The sequence below is a fragment of the Simochromis diagramma genome, unplaced genomic scaffold (genome assembly GCF_900408965.1).
Source record: "Simochromis diagramma unplaced genomic scaffold, fSimDia1.1 OVJJ01000287.1, whole genome shotgun sequence".
In the NCBI taxonomy this organism is placed as follows: domain Eukaryota; kingdom Metazoa; phylum Chordata; class Actinopteri; order Cichliformes; family Cichlidae; genus Simochromis; species Simochromis diagramma.
This window is the reverse complement of record NW_024386810.1, coordinates 1-26,016: the sequence shown is the minus strand read 5'-3', so window position 1 is coordinate 26,016 and position 26,016 is coordinate 1. Positions and strand designations below refer to the sequence as shown.

General features: G+C 50.8%; 1 protein-coding gene across 2 annotated transcripts in view; it reads right to left on the bottom strand.

The window, feature by feature from the left end:
* Positions 1 to 25,985, bottom strand: part of LOC120730697 (E3 ubiquitin-protein ligase RNF123-like) — a 51,804-nt gene extending 25,819 nt beyond the window's left edge. The window contains exons 1-12 of one of the 2 annotated variants that reach the window (XM_040027154.1): positions 25,763 to 25,985; positions 23,973 to 24,057; positions 22,780 to 22,887; positions 22,518 to 22,696; positions 20,745 to 20,819; positions 18,907 to 18,994; positions 17,605 to 17,692; positions 11,099 to 11,238; positions 9,715 to 9,771; positions 9,471 to 9,602; positions 8,574 to 8,649; positions 6,612 to 6,696 (exon numbers count right to left, since the gene is read on the bottom strand). In XM_040027154.1, the coding sequence (XP_039883088.1) occupies positions 6,612 to 6,696; positions 8,574 to 8,649; positions 9,471 to 9,602; positions 9,715 to 9,771; positions 11,099 to 11,238; positions 17,605 to 17,692; positions 18,907 to 18,994; positions 20,745 to 20,819; positions 22,518 to 22,690 (914 nt within the window). In that variant the 5' untranslated portion in view covers positions 22,691 to 22,696; positions 22,780 to 22,887; positions 23,973 to 24,057; positions 25,763 to 25,985. Of the gene's footprint in view, positions 1 to 6,611; positions 6,697 to 8,573; positions 8,650 to 9,470; positions 9,603 to 9,714; positions 9,772 to 11,098; positions 11,239 to 15,054; positions 15,140 to 17,604; positions 17,693 to 18,906; positions 18,995 to 20,744; positions 20,820 to 22,517; positions 22,697 to 22,779; positions 22,888 to 23,972; positions 24,058 to 25,762 lie in introns of those variants that run through there. The other variant, XM_040027155.1, reaches the window with a different exon arrangement.
* Positions 25,986 to 26,016: the final 31 nt, after the last annotated feature.

Here is a 26,016-nt window from a genome sequence, read left to right as displayed (position 1 = left end):
CTGCAGGTCGGCTGTTATCACGCTGGACTACAGCGCTGGGCAAAAGTTCTCCTCACTCTACGATGCACCAGTGTTTGTCTGCACATAACAGCGTTTAAACTGTTCCTGCAGGCTCTTTGTTCGCCTGTCACACACATGCTTCACTTGTTTCCATGTTTTTATTCAATCTGTGTAAAATCCCAAAGAAAACACAGTGTAACATCAAATTGTATTTTTGCTCCAACGAGGTGATTCCCAAACTCTACGGCAGGTAAACTGGATCAGAAAGACCCGACACAGGACCTGAGAGACGATCTGGACCTTCAGCTGATCATCTGCTGCTCACTGAAGTCTCATCAGAGACAATCAGTGAAGGACGGCTGTCAAGAAGACGTTCTTAACGAGGGGACACGGGAGGAAAGGCAGAGGTCTGAAAATGACACGAGAACTGGACGACGGATCCACATCACGGTCAGTGTGTACGAGGAGGTCAGGAGGAGGCACGGTGGAGGCTCTGTCATGGTTTCAGTGCTGTTGGAGACCTTTGATAAACTGATGAACTACCAGAGTCTGATCCACCAGCCAGGAACATCTGGAAACAGCAGCTTGTTTCAGCATGACAAAGATCCAAACACACAGTCAGTGCATCAAAACACACGTGGATAGAAACACACAGGAGAACTCTGCCAGAGCTCCGCATCACTGAAGCAGAGGGATCATCCTGACAGAACAGCATGAGAGTCCTTCAGGGAGCCTGGAGAACAGTTCCTGAAGACCCCCAGAGCCCCTCCCAGAGAGCCGCTCAGAGCCCCTCCCAGAGCCCCCCCAGGAGAGCCGAACTCTGTCTTTGCCTATCATTCTGCATTTGCATGTGTCTGCAATAAACGACTGCACGTATTTCCCACAGGCTTGTAAAAATAAGAAGTGAAGGGCGGTTTGAGTCAAAACCCTGTAGGCGTGGCTGTTCAGGCTCAGGTGTGTGCGCTCTGTGGGTGAACTGTTCAGGCCCTGTGTGATAACCTTAAAGTGATAAAAATGTCTCCTCTTTTCGTCCTCAGATCTTCTCCTCTGTCGGGGCCACGCGGCCTCCTTCCAGCCTCATTTCCACGCTGACACGTGACCACGGGAAGGACAAGAAACACGCTTCAGAGCAACGACACGCACGTACGCGCAGATGCACCGACGAGCGACTCATCTGAGGAACACCGTGTTTAGATGTTTAAGAACTACAAGCACGTTTTCACATCATCGTTCACGTCAGCTGACGCAGAAAAAAGCCGATGCTGTAATCCTGGTTCTTCCATTTAGGTCGTACCTCTGTGTCGTGTCACCCGCATGCTTTCATAAACACAAACTGCTTTATTGGTCACGTACACAATCACACAGAGATGACGACACATGCAGTGAAATGTGTCAAACTTGCTCCAAAGGTGTGTGGTCTTAACACTACACTATCCAACACAGACGAATCACAGCCTCAAAGCAGTGCATGCTGGGAAGTGAACGCTCACCGTAAAGTATTCACAGCTCTGAAAGTCACACTGAAGATGAACAGGCACGCTAACAGAACTGCCACGAAACTCAATGCTGATAACTGGGCTCTTCCTGTTAAAGGGGAGTTTTTCCTTCCCACGGTTGCCAAAGCGCTTGCTCCATGGGGGCGTGGTCTGATTGTTGGGGTTTCTCTGTTTATCGTAGGTCTTCACCCTACAGTACGAAGCGCTTTAGGCGACTGATCTGGGCCTCGTGAGCAGCATGGAGGGTTTTTACATTCGTTGTTTCACATGTTGTTTGCAAATATAAACGCGTCTTTGTTTGCTGGAGAAATTAAAGCCTGACCTCACCATGTCTGTGATGGCGGTTCCCCGGAGAGCACCGCACGTGATGTTCAGTAAGACGTGACAATAAAGTCTGTGTGTGCCGTGTGTTTATTAAAGACGTTCAGCTGCTGTTTGAGTCTCTGGTCGTGCTGCTTTCAGTTTCACGCTCTGAGCATGCTCGGTTTAAGACATCATCATCAGGTGACTCCCTGCAGCGTTCTCCAGAACAGCCGGCGTCGCCACTCTGCACTGCTACAATGACGCGCCTGCACGCCCGTGTCACGAGGTGTACGCTACGCTTGGTTCACACAGCATCAACAGGACAAGTTCAGCCCTTCGGATGGAGGTCAGGTTTACGGAGGCGTGCAGGTCTGAGAGCAGCGTGGAGATGAACGGCAGCGATGCGGTGTGGCGGTGAACTGCCCGACTGTGAGCGCGAACACCTGCTCGCCACAACTGTAAGTACAGCTGGGCGTGACGTGATATTCACACAGAAGCCACTTTACTAGGAACCCCAGAAACCAAAGCTTCAGTGAAACGCTTTCACTCGACCCTGAGAGAAGAGACAATGATGACCATCAGATCCAGGCTGCACTCGGTCCGTTTCACAGGAAACACGATTCACCATAAAAATATGGGCTGATCGGCCCCAGTGCACAAACTGGAGGGTTATCAGAAACCAGGCCGGTGCACACGCTAGCATTAGCCATCTGTTATCATTAACGTAGCAGCTAGCGGACAGTAGTTGGATAAAGATGAATTGGAGCTCAACGGGAGATCAAGCCGTGACAGAGCAGATTACGGACGCGTGGACCAGGAGGCGAGTGGAGGACCAATCAGACGGTTTCAGGCCTGAAGAGCAGAGCTGAGGACCAAAGAGCTGCACGCTTCCTGCTTCATGTGTTTCTGGCTGCGTTGGAGCAGCTGTGAGGTCAGTTTTAGCTAACGGCTAACTCACAGCACACGTTACCATAACGCTCTCGGCAATAACGAAATGGTTAGCCACCGCGCTGTTAGCCACCGCGCTGTTAGCCACCGCGCTGTTAGCCGTACCCTTTGGTCTAAAATACATTTCACCTTCAAATCTGTGAAGAGCTTTTATTCATTTCAGTCTTAAGCTCTTATTTTGTTTACTCCTAACTTATAATTGGAAAACAACACGTTCACTTCATCTTCTTCATCATTACTTTTGGGGTCAAAGTCTTCCCCGTGGTATCGAGTTTGAAATGATGACACCCCCCCAACTCACAGTTAAGTCCCTGAGACCCTGTCACGCCGTCGCCTCAAAGCTGACCCAGCTGCTCAGCCTGTTTTCACCGAGCAGCGCAAATCTCTGCAGGCTGGAAAAAAGAAGCTCCATCCCAGAGCGCGGTGCAGGCCTCTCAGGCTCCACAGCTGCTAAGCTAATTAGCCTCGGTCTCAATCTAATCTGCAGGAGGCTGCAAGCTGCTGCTGATCCCTCTCAGCCAGAGCTAATGGACAACAATTAGCACCACTGATTTTCTGCACAATGGAGCACGGAGGGGGGGCTGTTAATAGCTCTGATGTGAACACAGGGTGGGGGGGAGTGTGTGGGCAGCGATGAGGCTCACAGTCCACACAAGTCGAGCACAGACAATCACAGCAGCAGGAGCGCTGCCTTTATGGAGATCCTGTGTGTGTGTGTGTGGGGGGGGGGGGGGGGGGGGGGGGGCTGCAGGCGACGCCAGGAAGAACAAACATCATTAAATAAATGAAAACAGGACGCTTGTCTTTCCAAACACGCCCGGATTACGCCTGCTGTTCGTGCTTCAACCTTAAAGGCTGTCACTGCTTTCATAAGTACATATGTTTATGCTGTAGGTGCGGACCCTGCAGACAAACCCCAACAATCAGATGACATGTGAGCACACGCTTGGTGACAGTGGAAAGGGAAAACTCTTTTATCAGGAAGAAACCTCCGGCAGAACCAGGCCCCCAACAGGGAGCCAATGAGGAGAAGCCAGCATGGTGGAAGTCCGAGCTCTCGCTGCAAACATCTCCAGATGTCTCCCATGTAACAAAACATGTCACTGCACGCTGCACCTCTGGACGGCCTGTTCTGGGCCCGGGGCCACATGTTTGACACATCTGTGCTGGGGCGAGGACCCTGCATTAATGGACGGAAGCATCGATGGGATGTGGCGTGTCAGCTGCTCGAGCGCACACAGCCACCATTAGAATGCGGACGCTGTGATGGGAGCGGCGAGGTGAAGGACAGGCCTTCATGGGCTCAGGGCCGAGTGACGACAAAGCAGAGGCTCAGCAGCTGAAGCCTTCTTTGATTTAACGAGTCAGCGACTGGCACCGGCGACTCTTCCAGCTCCACTCAGAGCATCGCTAAAAACGGGACAGTTTCTAATGCGTCTCTGTGTTTAACGGCTGTAAGCTCAGCTGTTTCTTCCTGCTCCGACGTCCAAAAGCACCACAACCTTTTACTCTTTCTGGAGGCGCAGCCGGTGGACGAATGTCAGTCTGATACCAACACTTGTATCAGCATCAGATCAATATTTGATTCTGTCCTCTGAACCGTGTTAAATCATTCTTAATGAACAAACATCCGTCAAACACGCTGAGAAACTTGTGTGAACCTTTCTGTGGTTTATTTACAGCCTGCAGCACGGGGACAGGCACGTTTACGTCCAGCTCTTCAAAATAAAAGCTGAGAGGTGTGTTTTATTGTGGAAAGTACAAGTCAGTGATGGTTCATGTCATAAATCAGGACACACTGCTCACACACCTGTGACGGCATCGATGCTCCTCACAGATGGAGCAGGAGGAGGCGACATTAACCAGCTGATGAACCTCCAGCTGTGTGACCACAGGACAGCGACGCCTGACCCGGCGTCCTGAGTCAGGACCGGATCGATCCAAATATCGGATCGATGTCTCCTTAATGAGAGCTCCTCTGCACCGCACTTCCTTTCAGACTCGCTCTTATTACATTTCATTCAAAGTGACGGGGAGGGGGCGGGGCCTGTCCAGGCTTTAAACAGGCTGAGGACATCCCGTGTTTCCCTCCACCTCGCCAGGCAGGAGCCGGCCCCGCCCCCCTGCAGACAATGCTAATGCCTTTATTCGTTTCTCAGAGTCCATTAACGGGCACTAAGCCTTCCTGCGGTCTCCATCACTGCACGCTCCCAACACTCTGCATCTCATCCATCTCCAACCACTTATCAAAGTTACAGTCACGACTCCACCCGGAGACGCTCCGCCCGAGGAAGCTTACAGGAAGCGGGGTTCACGCCGACCTCGTCTCTGCTTTACCTTGACCTAAAAACACAGATGCAGACGGGTCTGCAGTACTGCGCCCTGAGCAGCGCCTGCAGGTGCAGCGCGCCTGTCAGAGCGCTGAGCAGCAGCGTGTCATGAGCCTGAGAGCAGGAACTCAGGGCCAAACAGACACAAATAACTCGGCGCGCTGCGGCGGCGCCGAGAGGAAGATGATAATTCCTGTTAAAAACACGGCGTTACCTTTGATGTGAAAACAACACAAAGTGAAGTGTTACATAAAGATGGGGGAGGTGACAGAAGGAGGGCGGCGTGCAAATGAAGAGAGAAGACAGGAAGTAAGTTCACGGCTGATTCGAGCTTAGCGAGCGTCTGAGCGGCACTTCAAATGAGTCTGACCTGGATTCATTCATCGGGCCTCAAAAACGCCAAAACTTCACACATCACGCCTCCTCTGACTCCCACAGCCGCACGCCAGGCAAACAGGAAGTCCCGCCTTTCAGCGTCGGCTCGCCTTAGACTGCACGCTCAGCGGTGAGCTTTCTGCTTGCAACCCGCCGCCATCACTTTGACCTGCAGTCCATCAGGAAAACGCTGACACATCAGAACAGCCCCGATAACGGCGCCACAGACTCCCCGCCAGCACCTGCCAATCAAAACCAAGCACACCGCCCAACACAAGCACACACAGTGATTGGACACTGTGCTGAGAGGCGGGGCCAGGTGCTCAGATTGAGGAGGGTCTCCTGGATTCACACTAAGCTTCTTATTTCAGCCGCGGCGTCACGGCGGCGCGCTGAGCGTTGGAGGTCATTTGGACGTGTCCCCTCTGCACACCTGAGCGTCACGCTGCCTCGCTCGCCCCACCGTGAACTGTAAACAACTGATTTTTATGACGCCCCGCTCTGGTGTCCAAGCAGCAGACGGCGGGTGGGCGGGTTGAACAAACAGCTGTGCAGTCACGCTCGGGTGGAGCTTCCTGAGCAGCAGAGCAGACGTCTCACGGCAGGTAAGCCCGACTCCATCCGTCCTCCATAAACAGCAGAGTGACGACAACCTCGCGTTACGAGTTTGGAACAAACTGAGCTCGGAGAAGCAGTTTACCTGCTCAAACACCTGAGGAGACCGACACACCTGAGCCTTCATGAGTTAAACCTTCAGTGGGAGGAGCTCTGCTTACTGAAGTAATATGATGAAAACCACGTGGACGTCACACCTGGATCACCAGCGCCGCCTGGTTTCTCTGATGACATCAGCAGTCAGGAGATGATTGGGGACATTTACCGATCACTATTATCGATCACTGACTGTGACCCTGAGCCACGTATGGATTAGTCAGCAGCTCAGAGGTCAGAGGTCAGGAGGCCTGAGCATCATGTGACTGCTAACAAGCTCACATTAGAACACAGTGTTTCACACACAGGATCCAACACCAAGCAGTTACTCACATACAGGGCTCTTAATTTGAAAAGTCAGTGGTGCACACACACGCAGAAGCAGCCGTGGCCCGAGCCCCCGGGCTGACCCTGACCAGCAGAGCCAGAACCAGAGAGGAGGTCTTACCCCTGCCGGTCTCCGTCCACCAGGATCCGAACCAGGATGCCGGTAACAGCCACCAGGATGGGGTAGTGGTCCACGCTCTCCAGCCCTGCAGGAGGAACAGAGTTCATCAGAGTGGCACGACTGCGAATCCGACCGGATGATGGACGCTGAGGGGGCGTGTCTCTCATTGTTATTACCATAACCCTAATATCAGTGATCCTGGCCTGTGATGCGTTGAGCTCCCTCCTTTCACAGAGCGGGACATCACGTGTTCTCACTAACACGCTCCATGTCTTTAGTTCTTGCCGTCTCTCATTCACACTCTTTAAACCTCGTGCTGAAGGCTGCGTCTCCTCGCACGTCCTGGTCGGACGGAGTTCAGGCGGAGCTCTGGATCACACCTGCGTGCATGAAAGCAGCACGCAGGTGTGATCAGGCCTGCAGGTGTTTGATGGATCAGGTCACTGTCATCATATTTCAGAGCGTCTAAAGCAGAGACGGGCTGCTGATCAGTATTACTTTGATCCTGCCATCAGAGCCGGCCCACACACCTGATTGGAGGCCTCGGCGAGGCGCGCCCACACCTGCAATTAAATTATCCCAGAAATAACCTGGAAAGGTGTCATTATCATTATCAGGTGGTAATAAGACGGCTGCTTCCAGTCGGCTCCAACTATAAATCATCAGTGCTGCGACAGACGGGTGACCTGTGCAGGTGTACCCTGCCTCCCACCCCCACAACACACACACAGTTAAAGGAGGCGATGACCTCCCTATAAACACGGTGGCTGTGTGGGCGGAGCGAGACAGGATGTTGCTGAGGTCCAATCAGCTCACAGCAGTGATGATAACAGGAGTGAAATAATCAGCTGGGCTAAAGCAGAGTTAAACGTTTATTTGGGAAAAGGTGAGTTTACAGCACGTCGCTCCTGCTATGGCACAGCGACGTTTCCATCAGGAGGAGCGTGAGGGCCTCCCGCTGAGCGCCATCAATGAATCACACGAACTCACAGCGAGCCAACAGCTGGAAGAACCAATTAAACGGGCAGGAAACCGGACGTGGTTATTGTCCTCCTGCTGATGGACGCTGACGCTTCTGCTGAAGGTAAAAACCTTTCTGTCAGGAAGCAGGATGTAGACAATCATGCATGGACGGACTTTCAAAATGGTTTATTTTCTTCCTTGTTGGTGGCAACGTTTGACATTTTTAAAGATCAGTGGAAATTTCAGCATAAAATAATTCTTTATGGTCATTTTGGGCAGGTCTGACCCCCTCTGATGACCGACTACACTCAGGCTAGCATCAGGCTTTATAAGATAGCTGGTGTTAGCCAACAATGGAGAGGAAGAAAGCTTCAAACAGGAAGCGAAGAGTGTGTGTGTGTGTGTGTGTGTGTGTGTGTGTGTGTGTGTGTGTGTGTGTGTGTGTGTGTGTGTGTCTGTCTGTCTGTCTGTCTGTCTGTGTGTGTGTGTGTGTGTGTGTGTGTGTGTGTGTGTGTGTCTGTCTGTCTGTGTGTGTCTGTCTGTCTGTGTCTGTCTGTGTGTGTGTGTGTGTGTCTGTCTGTGTGTCTGTCTGTCTGTCTGTGTGTCTGTCTGTGTGTGTGTCTGTGTGTGTGTCTGTGTGTGTGTCTGTGTGTCTGTGTGTGTGTTTCTGAAATCTTACATAAGGTTCTGCTTGTATTGAGCTGCTGCAGTAATGTGCTTGTGTGTCTGTGTGTGTGTGTCTTTCTGTCTGTGTGTCTCTGTGTGTCTGTCTGTGTGTCTGTCTGTCTGTGTGTCTGTCTGTGTGTCTGTCTGTGTGTGTGTCTGTGTGTGTGTCTGTTTCTGAAATCTTACATAAGGTTCTGCTTGTATTGAGCTGCTGCAGTAATGTGCTTGTGTGTCTGTGTGTGTGTGTCTTTCTGTCTGTGTGTCTCTGTGTGTCTGTCTGTGTGTGTGTCTGTCTGTGTGTCTGTCTGTGTGTCTGTGTGTGTGTGTGTGTACCTGGCAGTCTGAGGTTGACGACTCGGTCAAACAGGTTCTTCTCTGCTGTCACTCGGTTCAGCACCTGGTTCAGCAGCTGCACGTGAACAAAAACATGAGTGAGACTCCGCCCACGGTGATGTCACAGGAAATATGACATCACGGTCACTCGTCTCAGTAGCCACTCAGAAATGTCTGTGAGTGCTGATGTGGGCGGGTTTATCAGTGCGTGGCGGCGTTTGAGTTCACATAAACCTGAGTCCATGGTTAATTCTGCTGTCGGCTGATTGGCTGCCGACTCATCGTTAAATATTCTAAGCTGGCTGGTTTTTGGGTCATGTGACCGGGACGCCGTAGAAGGCCGGGATGGGGGGGCAGGTGACATCATCTCCATCTCATCCTGAGGAAACTTCTCCTGGCGTTGTGGGCGGGGCCGGAGCTGAACTGAAGCTTTTTTTAACTCATTCACTGCCAGCCATTGGCAGTGAATGAGTTAAACCCATTGACTCATTCACTGCCATTGACGGCTATAGACGTCAATGGCAGTGAATGAGTTAATATTCGTGTCTGCTTCCTGTTCTGGAGCTCCAATAAGAAGGAGCAGCTGTGATCACATGACAGCGCTCTGCAGGCCGCCGCCGCTCACATTTATCTCTCTGCTGGCTGTTCTCGTGCTGCTCTGATGATAAGCAGCCAATTAATTCAGTCTGACTAACAGACCGAAGGCTGTAGTTGTTTGAATTAACGATTCGCTGAAGTCGCCGCACAGACCGTCTGTGACATCACACGTTGTTGTTTGAACCCAATAAAAACTGTTTTATCATCGAAAAGATGAAAATCACATTACCTGGTCTGAAACCGGCCAATAACGAGCTCCGACTGTGTCGCAGTGAAACTGTAAACCCGGCAGCGCCTCACCTGAGCGAGCCGTCTGAGCAGCAGCTCCGCGGAGGGGCGGGACCAGTCCAGGAAGATCTCAGGCACCAGAGTGACGGTCATCTCGAGCACCCGCAGCAGGCTGACGGACAGGTCGAAGCAGGTCGCACACACCTGCAGGTGACACCGCTAATCAGAAGCTGCAGGTTAACCTGTGGGCGGTGACCACACCTGTCACACCTGAGCCGCGTTACCTGAGCGAACCCGGCTGAGTGACTCAGATTACCTTCAGCTGACGAGTGTCCACAAAGTTCCTCTCTGGACGCTCCGCGGCCTGCTGGATCTGTGAAGACACACAACCAATCAAAAAAGCACCTGTCGCAGCTGTTTCTGCCCCGCCCCGTTAAGTAACCTCCTCCTTTCTGATTGGCTGCCCCCAACTAACAGAATGTTTGAGCAGCATGTGGATGGAGCTGTCCCTCTATGACTTCATGCAGATCCAGAGGGGGCGTGGGCTCACAGGCGTCGCTGTGCACGCACTGAGGCAGCTTTGAAGGTGCCGGGCTTTCTGCCTGAACCTCTGCAGGCGTGAAATCGAGGAGCCGCGTCGAGCTTCGTGTTCGCCAGTTTGAACCGAAGCAGCAGACGAGGAGGTGGACAGCGAGCAACGGAAACATGAGCCTAATCTCTGAAACGCTGCGAGCGCTGGCCTGGCTGAAAATACCCCGGCGCCCCGCAGGAATACGATCAATTACAGCGCTGAGTGGATGATTCGCTGCAGGATTTCCAGAAAAGCCCGAATAATCTTATTAAAGGGAAACAAAGCTCGGAGCTAAAGCTGACACTCCTCAGGCTGGGCTCGCTCTCGTGTTTCACTCAGAGGTCAAACACGCTGCCAACACATCCTCAACCTTCAGTTCACAGCAAAGCACGACGAGCAGGAAGTGAGGTCGGCCCGGCCTCAGCTGTGAGTGCACCTGCGAGGTCACAGTGGGCACACCTGTCAGGTGATGTCGTGTCAGCATGAAAACTAGGAACCGCTTCTTAAACCTGCGCTCTGTGTAACATCCAGCAGGGGGCGCCTGCACTGGTTTTATAAAGAAGTCTGTGAGAACACGTCCTGCTCGTCGCCCGAGGACGCGGGGGCCACGTTTGGATGGATCTGACCTCAGATCAGTTTTAGAGGAGCTTTCAGGTTCAGAGGGTGTTTCTCCATCGTGGTCAATGCGTGGCGGAGCAGCAACCTGCACGTGTGGACGGCACGCCGAGCTGCTGAGCCACGCACAGATTTATCACAGAGCGGTGATTGAAGGTTGTCGGCCTCGTCCCCGCGCTCAGAGTCCTCCGGGTCCTCTGAGCATGCGGACGATGCTGTGGGAATGTGGGAAATCTGAAGCAGACTGAAGCGAATGATCTGCGTTTATGAACAGCTCCAATCAAACTTTACTTCAGTATCAGTAATTAATAAAGTGAGTCGGAGGTACTGAGTATAAATATTAAAGACATTATTAAACATGCTGTAACGGGACATGAATACTAATGAGAGATAATTTCAGGGTTTTTAAGCACTCGTTGTTTAAATAATGAGAGTTGGTGTTTCTGGACCTTCTATTCAACGCCGTGTCCTGCGCGTCCTCCCCCGCACCTGCTGGGACTCTGGTTGTTCTTACCTCCTGGATCATGCCGATGAACTCGGAGAAGGCCCAGTTGAGTTGGTTCAGGACGCTGTTGAGGAAAGAGGCGGCCATGTCTTTATCCATGCTGAGCAGCTCCGCCATGTGTCTCTGCAGCAGCAACGACGGGCACGGCTCTGAACCAATCAGATGACAGAGGACAGGTGAGCAGAGAGAAAGCAGAGGACCGGACGCCGCCCGGCCCGCCCCGGCAGCAGCAGGTGTAGGACGCCGTGTGGACAGCGTTACAGACACTCGCCGTTGCCTCCATGTACAATGACAATAAAGGCCTATTCTATTCTACTCTACTCTACATGTCTGTCATATTCTTCAAAACCAAAGCAAACATGAGTGAAAGGAAACGGGACACCGAGGGAAAACGGTCACAGACACACAGAGGAGGGACGGAGGAGGAAGGACACGGCAAAGAGAGCAGGGAACACTGAGGAGAGGAGGAGGAGGCAGCAAATAGATGAAGGACGGCTCTCTGGCGCTTCGGCCTCCTCCGGGAGCTGACGGCAGCTCCGTGGAGTCAAGTGTTCATTAAATCCAATCCTCTCCTCTCTGCCCTCTGAACAATATAACAAAAAACACCCGCTGAGTCTCAAGTACGACGCTGTGAGACGCGTCCCAGCTGGGGTTTATTACTGGGGCGGGTTTTGAAGATTGATGAATCGATTTAATCGATTCTGTCTTGGATAACGCGATATCGATTCATTAAGATCCTGAATCGACTTTTTAATATAAATTTATTTTGCCCAAAACGCCAGAATCTCAGGTTGAACCTCACAAAATTTAAACAACCACCAAAACAGTAAATGAGAGCAGGAACACGATTCTGCACGAAGACGTAAACACAAAGGGGCATCTGAGGGGATCTGCGTCATCTCTATGGTCTGTTAGGTCCAAAGACTGTGGTACTGCCTGGGTCTGCCTTGAGCTGATACCGGTTGGGCCCTGCTGACTCGACTTCCTGAATGCTGCAGTTTTATCGTGGGGGTGTTGATTCCTGTGCATGAGAGTTTCTATAGAGAGGTGTAAATATGGGCTGTCTGGATACACGAATGTGACGAGGCTGAGAGCCATACAGGGGTAAAGGGGTGGGGGGATGGTGGGAGGGGTTCACATGATGGGTTTTCTGGTTTGTTCACTTTTTTGAGTTCTTTGTTTGTTTTTTTAAATTCTGTAATTATCAATGTTGTTGTTGTTGTTGTTGAAAAAAATATGTACTGATCTGAATTATAATATTTCTGACTGTCTGAAGCAAAGTTTCCCAGATTCAAATCGAATCGACTCTAGAAACCAGTGACGATACCCAGTCCTATTTATTACTGGGATTACTGAGTTTTTCTGGGCTCCATCAGCGCAGCAGAGCTACAGATTTGATTTCTTATGACTGAAGGAAACTAAAAATAAAAAGTGCCGGAGCCGTTTACACGGAGCACAAATATGAATCCAATTAACAAAGCTCCATTAAGACTAATGCACGATGAAACGAAGCTATTAGGCCTCGAGCTTTAAACAGAGGCAGCCGCCACGAGCGCACAGCAGCTGCATTATGAGCACCACCCAGACCGCCTCCGCCTTTTATATTTGTCCGTTTTTCCACCGAACGACGTCCAAAGATGAGCTCACAGTAAGACAACAATCCAACAGAGTTTCTGTAATGAGTCATAATGAAGAACGAAGGAAAAAGCTCGATGCGGACATCACGCGAGACAGACTCCAAGAATCCAGAGCAGGATGTCGAACTCTTTTTCTGCTGTGGGAAACAAACAGCTCACTTTGGTCTCAGGCCGGACCAGCGAGCGCCGCGTCAGCGCGAAGACGTTCAACGACACGCGTAACCCGTGACGTGTGAGCACGCCTCACTTTGAATGCCTGTTGCCTGTCAGCTGTCAGATGATAAGAAACGAGTCAAACTCTCGACTGTCCTGTGATTACCAAACAACCTTTCTGCTCATTTTTGGATTTTCTTTCCAGTAATCTATTTTAAAGTCAACAGTGAAAAAATGGAATTTTTTCTTCATTTTTTTTAATTTAAACCTTATATTACATAGAATAGAATAATCCTGTAATTGTCCCACAAGGGGAAGTTTGGTTATAACAGCAGCCAAAAAGACACATATTACCATAACTGTTATTATTATTATTATATTACTAAATCACCTGAACGGTGGGTCTTTATCACCAAGAAAAGAAACTGACTCTGAAATAACTTTCAAGAATTGTCCACAGACTGGAGTCTTTGCTGGGCCAATTCTGGCCCCTGGGCCTTATGTTTGACACCCCTGATCTAAAGCAAAAAATGACAAAGATTCAGATCAGCTGGAGAGAAAAAAAAACCCTCAACGGGGGCAGCTGTGCCTCCAACCTGAAACGCTGAGTATCGACCGAGTTCCACCAGAGGGTCGTTTATAGATTAAGTACAACGTGCACTTCTGGCTGAGTCAGGCTGAGGAGGCTCAGGAGAGAGCAAGGAAGGGAGCAGGAGACACGGAGACAGCGAGGACAACACTGGGAGAGGTGAAATGATGAACTTACTCTGGAAACTAGCAATGGACAGATCTCCTGAAAGGCATGCAAAGGAGAAGCACAGAGAAGTCAGCGTCCGTGCAGGAGTAAGACTCGGGTGGGACACAAACAGGATTCAGCATCACGGACAGAGCTTCTGTCCCAGTTCATATTCACGACACGCCCTCTGACATCAGCCACGCCTCATGCCACGCCCTCTGACATCAGCCACGCCCTGAGTCTGACCGATTACTCATCTTTAACCTCTGGTCACAGTGTACCTCCCTCATCCATCCCTCAGTTCGCCATCGTCAGCCTATCAGACTTTGGCGACTTTAAGCTGGGCAAGTAGTGACGAAGATGATGATGGTGGCTCAGGGTCACTTCCTTTAGAGACGAGGAGAGGGGTTCGAGCTCTGTGCCTGCGCTCTGCACGCTGACCCAGCGGATCATCAGCAGGAAGAAAACTGGGAAACATGCTGGACGAGCGCCCAAACCTGATGGGAGGCGTAGCGTAGTGTAGTCGGCATGCTGGACGTAGAAGAGGCAGTGGCTGCTCTCTATCACTCCGTCTCTATTCTGTCTCTACTGAATCTCTATTCTGTCCTTTGGGAGTGTGTTGAGAAGCTGGAAGGAGCACTCAGAGTGAGGCAGACAGATCCAAGACAGTCAGTGAAGAGGAGGAGGAACTGAGGGAAGCTACGAAGAGGACGAAGATTGGACGGTGCAGATAAAACACCTGTGCAGGTATGGAGACGTCCAGGAGAGACGCTGGGGTATAACTGACCTAAAGTAATGAATTAATTTCCCCTTTAAAAGAATTTAGTGAGCTACTTTTTGCACTGTTGTTATTTGAGCGTGTCGAGCCGTTTTATTGCATGTGGCTTTTATTTTTCCACCCTGAGCTCTTTAAAAACTCACTGAGGAGTCAGCGAGGGGGTGGAGGGCAGGTGTATGCAGACGCTCCCATAAAGCACCGCAGGCCGGGATCAGAGGGCGTGAACGGGCTGCTGAAGTGCCTCCACGTGACGATCCAGAGCTCGGCGTGCGAGGACCGAGCAGCGCTTCACTCTGAGAGCAGATGTTTCTGCATGATGTCGACGGCGAGTCGAGGCTGTCTGTGTTTTTCAGCACAAACACTGAAGCGCTGCAGAGCCGCTTCCTAAAATAAAACGTCAGTCTTCATCTCGGCACAAACATCACACACAACTTTGGTGATTCATTTCTGACGTTCACCTCCACAAACGCTGATGATTAAAGCCGTAAATCACAGCGAGCTGCGGCAAAAATAAACTGCAGACGAGGCCGCCGCCGCCTCAATTTATTTATGGAAATTCATGAAAGAGCGAGCACCTGAACCGGGAACGTGCTGCAAACCAAGAGGAGGAGACAGAAGCTGATGACAGGCATGCACAGACAGAACAGCAAAGAGCACCTACTCTGCAGACTGGGCAGGTTGGCATCCTCGGGTTTGGTTTTCAGCAGATGAGGGAGGCGAGTGTATCTGTAGCCAAAACCACAACCCTGAGGAAGAGAGAGGGACGAAGGTCAGCAGAGCTGCAGGGAGACAGCTTCTCTCAGTCAAACTGCAAAAACACTGGAGCGTCTGGAAGATGATCGCTGAAGCATCAGTGCTGATCATCTTCCAGACGCTGCTTTACTTCTTGCAGCACTAACACTTCATCAGTGCTGATTTCACTGATTAATTAACAATAAACGACCAATAAATGTTTGTGTTAGACAACAAATACTGAGCAAAAGCCCGAACACGTCACTGTATCTTTGTTAAACAGCCGTGATGACCTAAAGAACTGGTTAAACGCCGATTTTCATCTTAAAGAAAGACGCCATGTCTGCTTGTGCTGACCGGCCTCTCTCGACCACTCAGGGCGGTGCATCCGTCAGTCTGTTCAAAGCTTGGCTGTGATTGGTGACAGCCGCTGCTCCACTTTCACCTGAGGCAAGACAGCGTGAACATGTTAACCCTTTGCGAGCTTCAATTCGTGGAGGATTCCTATAGAGACTGAATGTGTTGGTGCATTAGTCTGAACACTGCGGTCTGCTGATCCTCAGTAAACACCTTCAGTTCTTTCAGCTGTGGCCCTTCATACAGGAGCTGCTTCTACTTTTGCTCCAGTCTCACTCCGACTCTCTGGCCTCGAGCTCAACCTCGTCATCCTGTAAAGATACTGTTCTGTTGTCGGCTTCCTGTGAAGCTCTGCTCGTTTTAAATGTGCTGCATGAACAGACTTCACCGTGGCCCACAGCTGAGGGCAGGAACGCAGCAGCTGCTCATACCAGCTGAGTAAGTAAAATTTATTTATAGCGCTTTTCACAGATAAAAACCACAAAGTGCTTTAACACACAGGAAATGGAAATATAAAACAATGTAACTGTAAATAAAACAACATAAGAGGAAATTAATAAAATGCTTTTCTAAATAAAAATGTCTGCAGCTGTTTTTTTTAAAACAATGAGTCCGTGCAGCGTAGAGACCGTGGGGGCGCTGCCACCAGCGCCTCTGATCTAATGACCGTAAAGCTCGAGAAGATGAGTGCCGTGTCAGCAGGTCGGATAAATATTGGAGACCGGCCCGTACATGGTCTCCAATATTTATCAGACCTGCTCTAAAGGTTAGAGCTAAAATTTTAAAATCAAACCTAAAACTTACAGACAACCAGTGAAGGGAAGCTAAAACTGGAGTAACACGAGATCTTCTCTTGGAGCCTGTTAACAGTCGCGCTGCAGCTTTCTGCGCTGTCTGAAGACCATTTAAGGCTGATTTGTTAAAACAAGTAAAAGGTTACAGTAGTCTAACCGAGAGGAAGTAAAAGCATGAATAATCACCTCAAGTTCAGGCTTTGACACCATTAGTCTGAGTTTAGAAACATTCAGTAAATGATAAAAACAGTTTCGGACCGGCTGCTCGAGCGACACCGAGCTGTCAGACATGGCACCGAGGTTTCTGAGGCTCGATTTTACAGGAGGGTCTAAGAAGCTGATATGCTGAGTTTCTGTCTTATCAGAGTTTAGTTGGAGGAAATTGTCATTTAACCGCTGGTTGATTTCTGTCAGACAATGACTTCAATTAGACAATTTATAAAAGTCAGAAATCCTGAAGGAACAGTACAGTTGGATGTCATCAGCATAGAGATGGTAGCGCTTAATAATTTGGCTCGGGGGGAATATATAAAGCAGAACTAGAACTGGACCCAGGACAGGTCCCTGAGGCTCCATGATTCATGAACAGTAAAAGATCTCTCACACAAATATGACATTTTAAAACAACAGCAGTAATCCCAAACAAGTTCTCGAGTCTGTTTATCAGGATGCTGTAATCTACAGCATCAAAAGCAGAGCTGAGATCCAACAGGACCAGCACTGCGTCCTCCCCAGAGTCTGCTGCCATCAAGACATCACTGGATACTGTAAGTGAGGCCGTTTCAGTGGGATGCAATTTACGAAAACCAGACTGGAAAGTGTCCATAACTGCATTTTTATCCAGGAAACAGTTAAGTTGTTCTACTACTACGTTTTCTAAAACCTTCTATATAAAAGGCAGTTTGGATATTGGCCTGTGAGGACGAGATGGATCCAGCTGAGGTTTCTTTAATATTGCTCAACAACAGCTTGTTTAAAGAAGCTGGAAACTGAGCCAGTATGAAGAGAAGTGTTTATCATTTCCACAATACAGGGGCCAATGGAATCAAACACACTAGTGAAAGGTGAAGATGGAAGGACATCGAGGGGGCTTGAAGTCTGCTTTATATGACAAAGCAGGCCTCTGATGTCCTGTAACAGGAGTAAAATAAATGATTTGTTTGTGACTGAGCCGCCTCATCACTGACGTGACCCAAACCCACGAAGATGGAGTTAAAGATAAACGCTGAGAGTGTGAGTGTGTGTGTGTGTGTGTGTGTGTGTGTGTGTGTGTGTGTGTGTGTGTGTGTGTGTGTGTGTGTGTGTGTGTGTGTGTGTGTGTGTCTCACCCTCCACAGTCTGACCAGGATCCAGTTGGTCTGGGCCCAGGGTCTCTGCTCGTACGGAGCCAGCAGGTTCTTCATCATGGCCACTCGCCTGGAATCAGACAGGTGAGCATCAACACGTCACTTCCTGTCAGCTCCGACACATAAACATCATTTCAGTGAGAGCAGCTGTTTCCAGGACAGCTGAACAGCTGCTCTGATGCTGCTAACGTCACCGCACAGACGTTCAGTGAGCAGAGCTCTGGCTCGGCTCGCACATCAGGCTCGATTACAGCAGCTAAAAAGGCACAAACAATAAAAACAATGCACCCACTTCTCACCCAGCTGTCAGAGTGCGAGCGTGCTACACGTGGGCAGGACTAACACACAGCCCGAGGGCGTGGACCGAGGGAGGAAGCGGCGGCGGCGGCACGCATCGTGCAACTTGCCTGTGAACAGACAGAGCTGAGGGACGTTTAATCCTGACTGATGCTCAGAAACGATGCCGTGTGTCGTTTAGTGTAAGGAGACAAACTGGGCCGCTCATCACGAGCTGCACGCCTGACACACGTTGATCCATCAGCTGTGGCGAGCTGACACCACATGACATCAATCCCTTCAGGAGCTCCGTTTGTGAGCGCAGCTGTTATTCACATCAGACTGCCCGCCGTCTCTGCCGACGCCCCGCTGCTGGTCCCGCCCTGATGTTTGGACCCTGCCGGCAGGTTTCAGGGTCAGAGGTCAGATGGAAACAGCTCTCAGAGTGGGTGTAGTGCATGGATCCAACTACACCACCCCATAAACTCCAGCATGTTACAGAGGGCACAGCGTGGCTTTCTTAAACCCTCTAACAGCCTTAAATGCTGCCAGCCAATAAGAATCCACCATTAGCAGATTTAGACTTTCTATTTTAAATGCGTCTCATCGCAAAGACTCGAGCGCTGCGTCCGAATTCACACAGGAGGGGAGCCGCTGGTATTTAATGTGGCATGCTGATTGGTCTGTTCAAAGACAACTGGAGCCACGGGATTGGACCGCTGCAGGACATGAGCTCACGTCCGCCCCTCTCGGTGGAGCAGCGGTTAGCGCCATCGCCTCACAGCAGGAAGCGTCTCCCCGAGGTCGCTGGTTTCCTCCCGCACGCCAAGCACGCGCTCGTTAGCTTAACTGACTGCAGGTGAGAGAGTGAGTGGCGAGTGTGCGTCACCCGCGATGGACTGGCCACCTGTCCAGGTGGGATGGGCGAGTAAGTGTTTACTGATCACTGAAGAGCAGCAGCTCAGTCACCCTGAAGGTTTTTCTGGAAAACAATCAAACCAGACTCACTGCTCCTCCGGGATCCTCTCCACAGCCCTGAGGGATTGTGGGTAACAGACGTAGCTGGCCAGCGCCTGCATCAGAGAGTCTTTGATATCTGAGGAGAGAGAGCAGATCAGAGATTCAAAGACAGCTGGAAAAATAAACATTGCAGCAGGAAAACAGCTGTACTGCGCGTGTGCAGCAGCGCCCCCTGCTGTTTGCTTCCAGGTCGGTCTCACACACACGATCAGTTACACTTTTCTAATGACACACTGTTATCAGCAGGCTCTCACTTTCCCATCCTCTACCCTTCCTCCTCCGCATCTTCAGTCTCCTCATTAAAAATGGCAGTGAGGCGCGTCTAAGCCATTACATCCACTCAGTCTCCGCTGTCCTCCAGCAGGACTTCATAATTAACAGGTCCCGCCTCGCCGTTTGGACCAAACCGCTCGAGGCCGGATTTCCCCGCACGGCGTTTTATCTCAGATGATGGATGGAACTGCTGAGCTCATCATTTCTGCAGCGAGGCGTCCCGCGGTCCTCGGGGGATTCGGTTCATTAGTCATGGTGGGCTCCGGTGCTCGCCCTCCGTCTCCTCGTAGATGCACGTTCGGTATGAATGTGAAGCTGCTACGTCACCTCGTTCAAGTTATCACATTCACACATCCCCGGGCGGGCGGTGTCGACGCCACCCCATCAGCCGTTTCCAGGCGACGGGTCACAAACAGAGGCTAAATGTTCCGTCCTCAGCCTGGATCCAGATCAGCTCTCTGGATTACACCAAGAGCATCAGCAACCTTTGACTGTGGGTGGGACCCATGTGACCTGCTCACACGACACCCTCCTACAGTTCTGGCCAACATGCAAACATCTCCACCCCTGTAAGGTGGTCATTCATAGACGAGAGATGGTGAGGGGCTCAGAGGAGAGCTGCTGCTCCTCCAGGGAAGGGAGGCAGTGGAGGAGGTTCAGCATCTGACCAGGAGGCCCAGCACGCACAGCTGGAGATTACAGAACCCACAGAACAGCTGGAGGAGGTGGAGGTCCAGGAGTGGGTGGGTGAGTGGGTGGAGTATTTTACATATTTTAGGCATAAAGACTCCAGACTTTCGTTTGGGCTACAACAAAGTGTTGACCACCCAGCAGGGGGCGCTGCTGCACAGAGGGGCTAGCTTCCTCTGACTGAAGCTGATCTGCACTAAAAGACAAACACGAGTACAGAGAAGGACACGCAGACCGGGGACAGATTAAAGGAAAAGCAGTCCTAAAGGGTCAGGTGTGTGCTCCACCTGAGAGTGCTGCACAGACCCACACCACCCTCAACTGTAAGGCTCTGTGGGTGGAGACACCAGCAGCATGTAGTGAAGCTAATCTTGTTACAACTGGCCTCACTTCATAGAAATAAGGTTTTATTCTAAACAGTCTTAGTAAGAACTGAAGAGGTCAAGAAGGAGAGCGCCCTCCAGGCCAGTGGAGGCGTGTCTTTAATTAGAAATGAAGCCCAGTGTCCCGCTCTGCACTGCGAGGGCAGCAGGACCCCAGAGAGTCGAACACATGAATAAAAGTGATCTCAGAAGAGGAGACTGCCGATTCCAGCTGCCCTTTACTCAACTAGAATCAAAGCTGGACCTGTTCTGGCTCGCTATGATTGGATGAAAACTGTGAGGCGTGACCCATTTTTATGAAGTGGTGCCAAGGTCAGGGTTTTCCTTTAATCTGTCACATCTTTATTGAAAATCTCCCCGAGACAGAAAAATGTTATAAAGCACGGTGTGTGTGTGTGTGTGTGTGTGTGTGTGTGTGTGTGTGTGTGTGTGTGTGTGTGTGTGTGTGTGTGTGTGTGTGTGTGTGTGTGTGTGTGTTACCTGTCCCAACGATGCGTGGATCTGCAAAGTGCTTCGCGAGGATGGCGGCGAGCTGAGTCAGAGTTTCCTCGTAGCCTGAGGGAGAAAGATAAAATAAAGTGTGTGTGTGTCTGTGTGCGCGTGTGTCTGTGTGCGCGTGTGTCTGTGTGCGCGTGTGTCTGTGTGCGCGTGTGTCTGTGTGCGCGTCTCTGTCTGTGTGCGCGTCTCTGTGTGTGCGTGTGTCTGTGTGTCTGTGTGCGCGTGTCTGTGTGTGCGCGTGTCTGTGTGTGCGCGTGTCTGTGTGCGCCTGTGTGTGCGTGTGTCTGTGTGTCTGTGTGCGCGTCTCTGTGTGCGCGTGTCTGTGTGCGCCTGTGTGTGCGTGTGTCTGTCTGTGTGTGTGTCTGTGTGTGCGCCTGTGTGTGCGCGTGTCTGTGTGTGCGTGTGTCTGTGTGTCTGTGTGCGCGTCTCTGTGTGTGCGTGTGTCTGTGTGTCTGTGTGCGCGTGTCTGTGTGTGCGCGTGTCTGTGTGTGTGTCTCTGTGTGCGCGTCTCTGTGTGCGCGTGTCTCTGTGTGTCTGTGTGTGCGCGTGTCTGTGTGTGCGCGTGTCTGTGTGTCTGTCTGTCTGTCTGTGTGTGTGTGTGTGTCTCCATAACGGAGGTTTAAACTTCTGAAAATACAGTAAAAAGTCTAAAAAGTCTGCTTGTGCTTGTTTGTGATGAGCAGCAGAGTCTGTAGTTATAATGATTATAAACGGCGTCAAACACACATTCAGGCCTGTGAGGCTCATTTAGACCATCGGCTCTCAAACTGGGGTTCACGGACCCCCAGGGGTCTGCAAGCCACAGATTGGAGGTCCACGAAAACTCGTAGTGGCTCGTAAATACACGTGCATCATCCGGGGTCGAGCTAATTACTACAAATATTAATAAAATAAAATAATAATAAACGTCCGTCCACTTCATCAAGTAACGCAAACGTCAAACCAGCTAAAATGAGACCGTATGACCTCAGTGACCTCGAGTCGGCTTTATCGAGGATGGAAGTGTCTTCAAGTACTAACAAATGAATCGATGAAGCATCTCATCACAAAGCACATTTCATCTGCACGAGGACTGTGAGGGGAAAGCTTTTCCCTGATGCCGTCAGACTGCGAGCTGCAGGACCAGCTCAGATCACCTGGAACCTGGTACCAGGTACTACGACCTGATGGAACCCTGATAACCGTGGTGATCCGTGCCGAGCAGGTACTACTGCTGAAGAAGCTTTGCTCTCTTCTTTCACAGATGATGGTGTCATTGCGCGTGAATGGCCACATGGTGTGCCCATCAAAATCAAAATGCTGCGCCGCCCTGTCTGCATGGGTTCCCAGTAGGGCTGAAGGTTAACGACTGACAGATGAAATCATCTCGTACGGTTGACACGCCTGCTCTAGAGTTCAGGAAACGCCCTGCTGAGGTCAGAGGAGAAGGGCAGACTGCTTCGAGCTGACAGGAAGTCAAAAGAAATAACCGCTAATCGATAACGAATAAAATAACAACTCGTTATAACCAAGGTGTGCAGAAGAGCAGCAGCAGATCACGCCGTCTCACTCCTGAAGCTAAGAACAGAAAAAACAAACCGACCAATCTGGACGTCTCCTTACGTCTGCTGCGACGCGCACGGGGTCGGCTCAGAGGTGGGGAGAACACAACCAGCCCGCCTGTGTGAGCGGTGCAGGCTGTGGGGGTGTTCAAAGACCTGCCTCAGGTCAAACATCACCTGCAGGCTGGGTGGGCTGATGGTTCGCGGTCCTTACCGGGCAGCTCGTCCATTGCCGTTAGCCGGGCTGAAGTAGTTCTTCAGGGCGCTGTACGCGTTCATGGCGACGTTGAGGTAGAACTCTGATGTGAAGGCGAACAGAGAGCCGGTGTTGTCGGCGTGCTCGATGGTGCGGATGCAGACACACAGCAGCCAGTAGATGTCCAGCATCTTCTCCTGGAGACAGCAGCACACAGCTCAGAAACACACAAAATCCACCATTTAATGCGGACGCACAGCGGGCGGAGCGGCCTGCTCACCTTGGAGTAGATGGTGGCGTTGATCCAGGCCAGCCTCCTGCTCAGGTGGTTCAGCTTCTCCGCAAAAACCTTCTGGCTCTTCTCGAGCTCCTCCAGGATGTCGGCCCTCTGAAACAGACACGCGATCATTAAGCAGCCGAGCGTCAGTGCCGCGTTCGGTTACTCCGTTATTCCCTGGACCGCAGGAACGGAGACGCTCCCAGGTGATGTGAGCAGGTACGTGTGCCTCTGATCTGACATGATGTGCACGCTGCAGGTTTCTGGTTCCCTGCAGTTAACGAGGACATACACGGCCTGACTGAGGCCCTCGCCGATCGCAGGAGGCATCGCTCCTGATGGGGGCGCTCCTCCTACTCTTCCCGTCTGCCTTCAGAGAGCGAGTTTACTCTGCGGCACTAATGAGAGGAGCTTCTGCATCACGACAGGCTGACGAAGAGCTCCGACAAACAAAGAGGAGTGCGTCAGATTTAATGAGGACGGGCCAACAGCGGCGTTTAAACGAGGGTTTCTAGATTCAGTGGGAAACCAGAGGAGGCCTGTGACCTGAATAATGCCTGAGCATGAGTCTCACTTCAACACATTTGAGTTTAATAACTACAGCGACCATCAATAAAGAAATCCTGCAGAGAGAACGACATGAAAACACGAAGCGTGGCAGAAAAGGAGGGCCTGTTGGTGGGAATGCGTCGCCCCAGTGAGGGGTGGAGGGGCGCGTTAACCGAGCCATCCCCCCTTTCACTGAGAGATGCTCTTTTGTTCTATCGTTCGTGTCGTTGGACGTGATCCAATCAGAAGTGTCAGACAGAGAGCAGACACACGGACACGTTTCACACCTGCTGTCGAGGAAAATCAGACGCTCTGTAAACCATGAATCAAAAGCTAAGCAGTCGTTTTTGTTAGCCTGCAACAAAGGGCTTTCTCCCACAGGGGGCGCCAAGCCAATCATCTGCCTCCGTCTCCCAGCATCCCATGAACCTCCTCTGAGCTCCTCTCCCCCACTGCAGTGATAATCTGTCTAAAGCTGTCTGACTCGGTCAATCAGCCAATCAGGTCCCACGCTGACCCCACCCACCTCACCAATCTGAGCCAGGGTCTGAGTGACTGAGTGATGAGGGTCACTCAGGTCCACTCAGACCAAGCACTGCTTTCTAAAACTCGCCCTGATGTCCAGCTGAGACGGCGGCGGCACTCACTCTGGCGGGGCAGCGGGCGATCTTCTCCTCCGTGTCCTTCAGCGCCACGGCGTACTCGGTGGACGTCGTCCGACACCACCACCATCTGAGAGGAGAGACACATGTCACACGCTGCTGAGAAAAACGCTGGAGGCACGAGCGATCTAATTGGCTGATTGTCACGTGCGACCATGAAAACTCGTCATTCGAGTCTGACCACGCAGCAGCTCCGTGATGGAAACGCCACACGTTACAGACTCAGAGGCGCTTTTAAATGAGACAGGGTCAGAGGTCGCACGGCGTTCGTGTGGGGAGGATTACTGAGAGATGAGCCCATCGCCAGAGTAGAAAAAACCGGTCAGGCTCAGCGAGCGCCCGTGTTTGACCAGAGGACTCTGAGTGCTTCGCTTTAATGAGCGCAGAAACGTTATTCAGACACCTCGAATAAAAACGTAAAAATAAAACCAAGACAAAATCACAGCGCTCTGAGCACAGCTAGCTGCTTGGGTCAACCCACCCGAGAGAAAGGTGGATGCAGCTAAAGGTCAGACGCCCACAAATACTCAGCAAGTTTTAAATGTAGACGTTTAAAACAAGAAGGGCTTGTTAACAGTGATGTGACAACTGGAGCGTGATGAGCACCAAACTAAAGGACGAACTCACTGTGGGAGTTTTTCCAACCTGCAGACAAAACCAGCTGCAGAGAAGGTCAAGGAATAAAATATGCAGCATAACCTTTACCGCAGAGTTCCACAGGGTTCAGTGCTAGGACCAATTCTGTTTACATTATACATGCTTCCTTAGGCAGCATCATTAGAAGACATAGCATTACATTTCACTGCTATGCAGATGACACCAGCTCTATCTGTCCATGAAGCAAGATAACACACACCAATGAGTTTAAACTGCAGGAATGTCTTAAAGACATCAAGACCTGGATGGCCGCTAACTTTCTGCTTCTTTAATTCAGATCAAACTGAGGGTTATTGTACTCGGCCCTGAAAACTTAGAAACTATGGTATCTAAGCAGATTCTTACTCTGGATGGCATTACCTTGGCCTCCAGTCACGCTGTGAGGAACCTTGGAGTCATTTTGACCAGGACAGTCCTTCAACGCACATATTAAACACATATGTAAGACTGCTTTCTTCCATTTGTGCAACATCTCTAAAGTTAGAAATATCCTGTCTCGAGTGACGCTGAAAAAAACTAGTTCATGCATTTATTACTTCCAGGCTGGACGACTGTAATTCATTATTATCAGGAAGTCCTAAAAACTCCCTGAAAAGCCTTCAGCTAATCCAAAATGCTGCAGCAAGAGTCCTGACAGGGACTAGAAAGAGAGAGCAGATTTCTCCTGTTTTGGCTTCCTGTTAAATCCAGAATTCAAAATCCTGCTCCTCACATACAAGGTCTTAAATAATCAGGCCCCATCTTATCTTAATGACCTTGTAGTACCATATCACCCTATTAGAGCACTTCGCTCTCAGACTGCAGGCCTACTTGTTGTTCCTAGAGTATTTAAAAGTAGAATGGGAGGCAGAGCCTTCAGTTTTCAGGCCCCTCTTCTGTGGAACCAGCTTCCAGTTTGGATTCAGGAGACAGACACTATCTCTACTTTTAAGATTAGACTTCAAACTTTCCTTTAAAGCATATAGTTAGGGCTGCAACGGTTCATCGTGTGTTTCAAATAATTCGATTAGAACAAATTCTGGACACAAATTCTTTGCTTCGGCACTTCGTTTAAGGCACGGCCATGACGTGCTCGCTGGTCTTCATCGCAGACACCACACACACGCACACACACTCACCTTCCCCAGCTGCTGATGGACACTCAGGTTGTACATCATCACGATCCCGTCCACGATCTCCAGCAGCGACTTGTCTGCAATTTGTTGATCGGGCTCCTCGAGCGGTCGCCCCAGCAACAGGCCGTCGTTGCCATGACTTCCCTCGACTTCAGGTTGCAGAGAAACAGGAAATGGTTAAAAAAGGCAGGAGATTTTTACAGCTGTGGCACTTCCACCCAAAGACTCAGGCGTGATAACGGGCTCCACGCCAACTT